General features: G+C 51.3%; 1 protein-coding gene across 1 annotated transcript; it reads right to left on the bottom strand.

Moving 5' to 3' along the window:
• Window positions 1-371: 371 nt before the first annotated feature.
• On the bottom strand, window positions 372-943 carry LOC130861275 (60S ribosomal protein L17-like). The gene has a single exon (XM_057749975.1). It carries the CDS (start codon window positions 941-943, stop codon window positions 398-400), a length of 546 nt encoding a protein of 181 aa, XP_057605958.1. The 3' UTR covers window positions 372-397.
• Between the last annotated feature and the right edge of the window lie 7,972 nt (window positions 944-8,915).

Genomic DNA, 8,915 nt, shown 5'->3' with positions numbered 1-8,915 from the left:
TGTCACCTGCTGCTAGCACCTCATTGGATCAAGGCTACCAGGTGCAGCCTAGAAACGGCGGCAGCACGGGGTCACGGAGCCCAGGTTCAGCTGCTCATGCCTCAGGCATCCAACACGGAGAGACAGGTGCTGGGTAAGAGGAAAGAGCGCTTTATGGAGGAAGCCAGCAGTCCTGGGGGGAAGGACTCAGGTCCCAAAGGCCCACGTCCCCACTGCTGACGGGGGGGGGCAGGGGCTCCTAAGGGGGAGCTTCCGGAGCGCGGGGGCGGGGGCCTCGTGCAGAGCCGCTCCGTCCGCTCTGACAGTCGTCTTGAAACTGGGCACGCAGAGGTCCGCTGTGTCCTCTTGATTGTTTGTTTGTTTTTTTTTACATTTGCATTTATTTTTTTTGTGGCATTTATTCCCAGGCCATAAGTTTCTGTTTCTTCAGTTTCTTCTGGGATATCTTTTTCTTCTGTGCAACCTCCTCTTCTGGTTTAGGAACAGTCTGTTCTTTCTCAGTAAGAATCATCTCAGTGTGGCAGGGAGGGCTCATGTGCGGGTTGACCCCTCTGTACGTCCTTCGCCGCATCTTGGGGGCTTTGTTCACCTGGATGTGCTCAATGACCAGAGAATCTGCATCTAAGCCCTTAAGTTCAGCATTACTCTCTGCATTTTTGAGCATGTGCAGTAAACATTCGGCACTCTTTTTGGGCCACCGACCCTGTGTCCAGCTCCACTGTTTGGCCTGGGCACACCTACCAACTCCACCATTGTAAGGACGGAATGGCACACAGTGTTTCTTTAAAGTGACATCCTTCAGATACTTGGTGGCTTTTCGGATGTGCATACCCTTAACGGCCTGGGCAGTTTCACGAGGGTTCTTAAAGTGAACGCGAAGATTTGACCCTCTTGACGTGCATGACTTTGTGGGGTTTTCTGGGTCAAGTGAATAGCGAACCATTTTCAGAGGTCACCTCAGGCCGCTTGCCGGAAAAGCATATTGACTGTTCCAAACGCGGCGCGCCCCCCGTCCCGGGGCCAGCCTGCTCCGGCTCCCGGAGGCCAGCTCCTCGAGCTGCGCAGGTGCAGCGGCGAGGTCGCGGCCGCAGCCTGGGCGCCGTGGGCGACCGCCGGCGGGGGTTTCAGCACCTGCGGCACGGCCCCAAGGCTGCGGCCCAGGGTTTCACCCACAGCCCCCGAGGGGGCCCTGGAGGCCCCTGGCTGCTGATCACCGTGCTGCCTTGGGCCGCCGTTTTCTGGCTTCTCTGATCACATCCGCTCGTCGGCGGAAGCTGCTGTCGCCGCAGGCGGAGGCCGTGGCGGGGGGTGGGGAGGTGTGTCCCGCGGGGCCGCGCAGGGCCGGCGGGAGACGGCGCGGGTCCCCGGCTGCCGCGGCGCGCGGGCCCGGAGGGCGGAAGGCGAGGCACAGGCTCCGAGGAGGCAGCTGCAGAAGCCGCGCGAGCGCAGAGGCCCGCGGAGGACGCCGCCGGAGACGGAGACGCGTCGGCGGGGCTGTGGGCGGCGTGCACGTGCCGAAACGGCCAGGTTTCCCGAGGAGTACGGGGCGCTCGTTAAGATTAATCACAACCTTGTCATCGTTCCTCTTGAATCAGAAATTAAAAAAGCGACAACACATTCCGAAGCACGTCGGTCCGGCTTCACAGCGCTCTTCACAGCGACCCTGAGGGGGCCTGCGGGGCGGGGACGGGGGGCGGGGCGGGCGGCCCCTCGCGGACGCAACCACGGACCCCGGGCGACGCCCTGGGAGTGGCGCTCGCGTCCCGCCGGCAGGGGGCGCCTTGGGGCGCGCGGGGCCGCAGCTCCGGGGCCGCCGCGGTTCTGCCTGCCGCCACGAGGAGGCGCCGGAGGGCTGTGCGGGAGCGACTCCGCGGGCGGCTGGCGGGGTGGGGCCAGAGGCCCTGGGGGGCGGGGCTGGGGGCGGGGCTGGCGCGGCCGGCCGGGCCCCGAGGGTTGCCGGGAGCGGTCGCGCCTCTGAGCTCGCGCTCCCCGCGCGGGAAGCCGCCCCGGAAGCGCCGCGCCCTCCGCACCGGCTGAGGGGACGGACCCGGGGGCCTCGGCGCCCGTGCGTGGCTGGAAGCCCGCGCTCCCCGGCGAGGACCCGCCCACCCCGGGGGTCGCCCGGCGAGCCCAGCCCGGGTCAGCCTCCCTTCACGGCCTCGTCCCCGCGGGATCCGTGGCGAAGCGGGCTGAAAAGGCGGCCCTGAGCCTGTCAGAGAGCAGCCTTGGTGGAAAGAAGATGTAGTGTACCTGGTGTTTCCTGGTCTCTCCTGTTACTATTATTTAATAAAGTATTTATCTGTTTGGCTGTGCTGGGTCTTCGCTGCGGCGCCCGGGACCTGGTTCCCCGACCAGGGATGGAACCCCGGCCCCCTGCGCCGGGACGGCAGAGTCTTCGCCGCTGGACCACCAGGGACGTCTCCCTAGGATCCTTGGGTCTTTTTTAAAAAAAAATTAATTAATTGGCTGTGTTGGGACTTCATTGCTGCACACAAGTTCAGTAGTTGTGGTGCACAGGCTCAGTGGTTGTGGCTCAGGGGCTCAGTGGTTGTAGCTTCTCAGCATGTGGGATCTTCCGGGACCGAGGCTCGAACCCCTGCCCCCTGCATTGGCAGGAGGATTCTTAACCACTGCACCACCAGGGAAGTCTGTATCTTCCCATCTTTATCTTTCAGTAATGACCAAAGGAAGATTTCCCCAATATGTAGTTTGTCAATCAACATAATTTAAAAACAAATAAAAGTTATTGATGATGCTGATTAAACAAAAAGCAAAGGGCTCAGGAGTTGGTAGCAGACGCCTAAAAATCGGTAGCAGGGCTAAGGAAGTGCCCTTCCCAGTAGCTTTTTTTCCTTATAATTTAGTATATGTGTTTATGGTAAAAGAAATTTTAGGAAGTGTAGATCTGAAAAAGAAAGGAAAAAAAGCCCGTGTGGTCTCCAACAACAAGATGGCCCCGGCGCTGCGTGGTACCCACACCCCTCTTGTCCCCTCCCGCGTTGTACCGGGGGTGGTCTGTGTGACTGACAGAAGTCAGCAGAAGTGACAGTATGTGACATCTCTTGTTTTTTTCAGGTTTTTTTTTTCTTTTCGGTGTGGGCCTTTTTAAAGTCTTTACTGAATTCGTTACCATAATGCTTCTGTTTTATGTTTTGCTTTTTCGGCCCCGAGGCACGTGGGATCTTAACTCCCTGACCAGGGATCGAACCCGCGCCCCCTGCAGTGGAAGGCGAAGTCTTAACTACTGGACCTCCAGGGGAGTCCCTGTTATTTCTGAGACTAGGTTGTAAAAGACTGCAGCTTTTCTGTCTGTCTGTCTGCCTGTCTGTCTCTGTCTCTCATGAGCAACCCTATGAGAGGCCCATGTGGTGAGGAACTGAACCCCTGGCTAGCAGTCAAGTGATCTTGGAAGCAGATCCTCCAACCCCAGCCGATCCTCACGTGGCTGTAGCCCTAAGCCAACTGCTCGCCTGTGCCCTCGTGGGAGATCTGGAGCCAGAACCACCCCGCCAACCACTCCCAGCTTCCTGATCCTCAGACACCGTTTTAGGCTTTGGAGTCAGAGGGACCCGATTCGTGTCCTAGCTGACCAGCTACTAGGATACGGCAGACAAGCCACTCCCCGCATTTGAACCTCTTCATCTGTCAAGTGAGAATAGTCATATTTACCCACAGCTTCAAGTGACATAATGTGTGCAGAGTTCAGGATGCTGCTTCTGTATATAGGTGGAGACAGAAAGCTTCCTCGGAGTAGAGGTCTTTGTTCTGAGAAGTTAATTGAGTGCCCTGCTTGTGTAGGCAGGTGCAGTGAGTGTAGGTATTTATTATCTCTTTCCTGAGGCAAAGCAAAAGCTGCTTTGCCCCGTGGTTTGCACAATTTTCATACAAATTGCTCAAGGGGCTTTCTGGGAAGGAAAGGGCTGACCCTCCCTCCCTCCCTGCAACTTCTGTTTTCTGAGGTTGCAATGAAGGAGCCCTGTTTTGATGGCTCAGCATGACACTGACCATGATTCCTAAGCATAAAAGAATGTTAAAAGCACCAGGAGGGAGCCCCCCCGGGTGGGGAGGAGCAGCTGTGCTGGTGAAGTCGGTTCCGCACTGGGTTTGGGTCGGAGGCTCCAGTTTGTGCAGCGTGTGCCTGGGGCTTGAAGCCCCTCTGGGCCCGGCCACCCTGGGCCACTGTGTTTCGGGAGCACGAGCTGAGCCTGTGACGGTGAACAAAGGTGACGGTGACCTTGGAGCCCAAGGGTGGAGCCCCACTGTGGCCTGGCAAGGGTCTAGACCTGCAGCCGCAGTGCAGCCGTCTGCACACACGTCAGATGATGCAGGACCAACTACAAGGCTCTGACCAAAGACGACGCCTGGTCAGGTTTTACAGTCTTCCCGCCCCCAAATGGGCTTTGAAAGCGGGAGTCCTTTGGCCTGCGTGTTCTTGGACAGTTTGGCATGAGATGGGGTCCAGCCTTATGTGAGAGAGAGAAAGGACTTCTGCTATTAAGGCAGAGGCAGCCTTGAGCCATTAGTTGGATAAATAAAAGATGTGGTTTAATTTTCATTTTCCAGATGGTGACAAAGATTGTCTGAGTTGGGTCAACGAGCTGGTATTACAACAAACAACTCCCAGATCTCCGTGGTTTACTACCTATGTCACAGTTTAATGTGGCGGGCACTGTTTAAGGACCTAGGCTGGTACAGGCTTCACCACCTTTAACCCAAACCTGTCAAGGTCATCCAGAGTGTCACCATCAGCTGGGAGATGAGGAAGAGAAAGTGGAAGACAGTTAGGTGGGAGGTTTCCACGGGCCAGGTTTGTTAAGTGACATGTGTCACTTTCACCCACCTCCCATGGTGGGGGAGTAGCACTTGGCCGTGTTCCCTGGGAGAAGAGAGCTGTGGATCTCAGAGCACTGGTGTTCTGTGCCACATCGGTCGGACCCGTGGATAAAGTGCTTGCCCTCTGCCTGGCATCTGGCAGGGATCCGTAAATGGTGGCCTCCTCCTCCCTTTCAGAGCCATCTGTCTGGGGAAGGAGTAGACGGGAAAGAAAGGACTTCTGTTTTTACTGGCATGGCGACCTGGCTGCTTCTGAATGTCTGGTTTTGTGGACCTAACGGGGATACTGGGAGATGCTGTGTCCTGGGTTTGGTCTACAGTATAGTTACAGGTGTGGGGAACTGTGAGCTCATTAGCGACTTGCACATTTTCTGGGGATGTGTTCTTGTAGCCTCCAATCATGCCTTTAATTACTTACCTGAAGCTCCTGGGGAATCTCAAGGAGGTAAAAGAACTAGTCAGCTCTGAAGAGCCCCCAAGGGATGACACTAATTTGTTCCTTTGCAAACTTTTCCTGACTCTTTGCCTCAGCTCCTGAGGGCACAATTAGTTACCCGAGGTTGCCGTCATGCCGTAAAGCCCGAGTGTGGCCTCCAGAAAGTGGAGGACTAACTGATCATAGAACTCACAGAACAGGAAACTAATTGGCGCTTTTTCTTCCTTTGATGATCACTGTAGCAGCAGAGAACTTCTATCAAATGCAAAGAGGCCAACATCTGAGTTGTGGAGCGCTAGTGGAAACAGCTGAGAATACATGGATTTGATCCACAATTTTTTCCTTATATATACTGTTTTTCAACTTAAAAAAAAATTAAACATTTTGGAGCTCTTTCCATATCAGTGTATGTAGATGTGCTCCTCTGTGTTAGGTCTCGTTGCCACAGCAAAATATCAGACGGAGTGTCTTACACAACAGGAATTTATTTCTCAATGTTCTGGAGGCTCAAAGCCCAAGATCAAGGTGCTGGTGGATTTGGTTCCCTGGTGAGGACAGTCCTCCTGGCTTGTGGAGGCTGCCTTCTGGCTGTGTCCTGACTGGCAGAGAGAGAGAGAGAGAGAGAGAGAGAGAGAGAGAGAGAGAGAGGGTTCTTCTTCTCTTAAAGCTGCTAGTTCCATCATAGGATTCTACCCTCATGACCTCCTCTAACCCTGAGTACCTCCCAAAGGCTCTATCTCAAGATACCATCAAATTAGGGATTAGGGCTTTAGCATATGAATTTTTGACAGACACAGTTCAGTCCATAGTACCATTGTATTTTTCCCCTTCTTTTTATTTTGTTTTTAATTTCAGCTTTATTGAGGTATGATTGGCAAATGAAATTGTAAAAAGTGTACATGATAGTGATTTGATATGTGTATATATATATTTTAAAAGGATTCCCCCATCTCGTTAACTGACACTCCAGCACCCTGCAAACGCTTTATTTATTTATTTATTTATTGAGACCATTAAGGCCTACTCTCTTAGCCAATTTCAATTATACAATACGGTGTTGGCAACTATAGTCACCATGCTATACATTAAATCAGACCTTATTCATCTCATAGCTGTGGAAACAGGCAAGGCAAAGGATAGTGAAATCAACTTAAGCACTTGTTTTTGGTGTCATCCCTTTATTAGAATATATGTCCCTGACACACCACACCACTTAGAGGCATTGCTCTGAGGCAGCAGGACTCTGCTATGAAATAGACTGTGTTTGCTGTCAGATTTCTCTGCACAAGTGTTTAATCCGCTCAGGGCTCCCCGTGGAGAATATCTCTCATTAGATGTCAGAGTATCTTTAGAATATCACTCGAGTGAAACTACTGGTGATTGGTAACTTTCAAACTAGATGTTTAGACTTCAAATCTAAGACTCTTTATATGATATTCAATTGCTTATTTGTGTGGTAGGATTAAGGGCTGATGACTAATTCCCAGTAACCCTTTTGGAAACTGATTCAATGGAGGCTGTACCACCCCCACTGAACTTCCCATCAGGGTCTCTCTGATGTTTGCCTAACAGCCTCTTGATCCACAGTCTCTTCATGGCATGTTTCACCTCCATGTTTCTCAGGGTGTAGATCAGAGGGTTCAACATGGGTGTGATGATAGTGTAAAATACAGCTACCATCTTGTCCTCAGGAAAAGTGGTGGAAGGTCTCAGGTAGATGAAGATGCAGGGGACAAAATACAAGATTACCACAGTGATGTGGGAAGCACATGTGGACAGGGCCTTGCGCCTCCCCTCTGCTGAGCGGGTCTTGAAGGAAAGCAAGATGACCATGTAAGAGCCCACAAGGATGACAAAGGAGCTCAGGGAAATCAGGCCACTGTTGGCCACCACAACAAGCCCCACCACGTATGTGTCTGTGCAAGCCAGCTTCAGTAAAGGGTGGACGTCACAGAAGTAGTGGTCGATCAGGTTGGGGCCACAGAAGGGCAGCTGTGCAGCGAGCACGGTCTGGATGGAGGTGTGCACAAGCCCTCCTAGCCAACAGAGCACCACCAGCACGGAGCAGACCTTCCCGTCCATGAGGGTCAGGTAGCGCAGAGGCTTACAGATGGCCACGTACCTGTCATAGGCCATCACCGTGAGGAGAAAGATCTCTGTGCAGCCAAGCAGATGGACGAAAAAGAGCTGGGCCATACAACCAGCAAAAGAGATTCTCTTGACCTTGGCCTGGAAGTCAATGATCAGCTTGGGGGCTGTGACAGAGGAATAGCAGATGTCAACAAAGGAGAGGAAGCTGAGGAAGAAGTACATGGGAGAGCTGAGATTCGGGCTCCTGTGAGTGGTCATTATAATGAAAAGGTTTCCAGTCATGAGGATCAGATAAAAGAGTAGGAATAAAAAGAAGCATAGTTGCTGCACTTGCTTATTTTGGGAAAGACCCATGAGGATGAATTCAGTGACATTATTTTCCATGGAATCTGGGCAGTGCACCAGAGAGAAACGCTGTGTGACTTTACCTACTGGAAAAAATATAAAGGACAATTAGTTTGGGGCACATGATACAACTTTGTTGTTAATATCTGTAAACAATTATTCACAAAATTCCTCCCTTAAGGTGTTGGTTTCAGTGTGGTCTGTTTCTTAAAATGACCAGAGATTGAGGAGGGGACAGAGGGAGAAAGACGAGAGAGGAGAAAAATGAACAGCCTTAAAATATGTTTAGGCATGGAGTCTTGACTCTCCATTTAATTATCGGTTGTCTGTATCTTAGTTGCTTGAGAATTTAATTCACATCTTCCTTTTAATCTGAGATTCCAAGTGATAATCTCCACTCTCTTTACTCCAGGAAGTTTTTTCCTGTGTTCCAGTTGATGCTTGGAATCTATGTAAATACACACAGACATTTGTGATTAAGTATTTGTTTTCAAACGTACAACTTTGAGACAGACCTGGGATGTAACCGGTCTTTTGTGTAGCTCTTTGGCCTCCCAAATTACTGACAGCCTGATTGGCTTTATCGTATGTTAGATTATTCTGGGAATTCACTTTTTGTCATTCCCTGTATGTTTGTTTTATTTTATTTTATGGTTGGCTGCCCCCCTGCAGCTTGTGGGATTTTAATTCCCCAACTAGGGGTTGAAACTGGGCCCTCGGCTGTGAGAGCATGAATTCCTAACCACTGGCCTGCTAGGGAAGTCCCCTGGTGGGAAAAACCATTTGCAAGACGCTCAAGACTTCAGATTCTAGTTGACACTAGTTCTTCTAGGATGTGGGGAGGTAACAATTCTCAGTTAGGTTTAGTTGTGCTTCTGACAACGACCAACTGTAAGGTCTAGGACGAGTTACTTAACTTAATTGAGACCTATTTTCTTTGGTCAGTGGGCTGACTCTACACAAACACCGGGGTCTCCTCCAGCTTTAATGTTATATCATGAAATTTGGGATGATCTCTTCAATACAAACAATCACTGTCATTGAATGTGGTTTCTTTCATTATTTTTGCATTCTTTTGAACCAAAAGATGTGTGAGATGGGGACAATGTGTACCTATTTTTCTATTGCTTCAGTAAAAATACTACTTCCATTAGTTTGGAAAGTCATTTAAGATTTTTGAGGCTTTTTTTTGGGCTTCTTCATCCTTCAA

This window comes from Hippopotamus amphibius, chromosome 9, assembly GCF_030028045.1.
Source record: "Hippopotamus amphibius kiboko isolate mHipAmp2 chromosome 9, mHipAmp2.hap2, whole genome shotgun sequence".
NCBI classification, from domain to species: Eukaryota; Metazoa; Chordata; class Mammalia; order Artiodactyla; family Hippopotamidae; genus Hippopotamus; species Hippopotamus amphibius.
The sequence above is the reverse complement of the archived record's forward strand: the minus strand, read 5'-3'. Positions and strand labels throughout refer to the sequence as shown.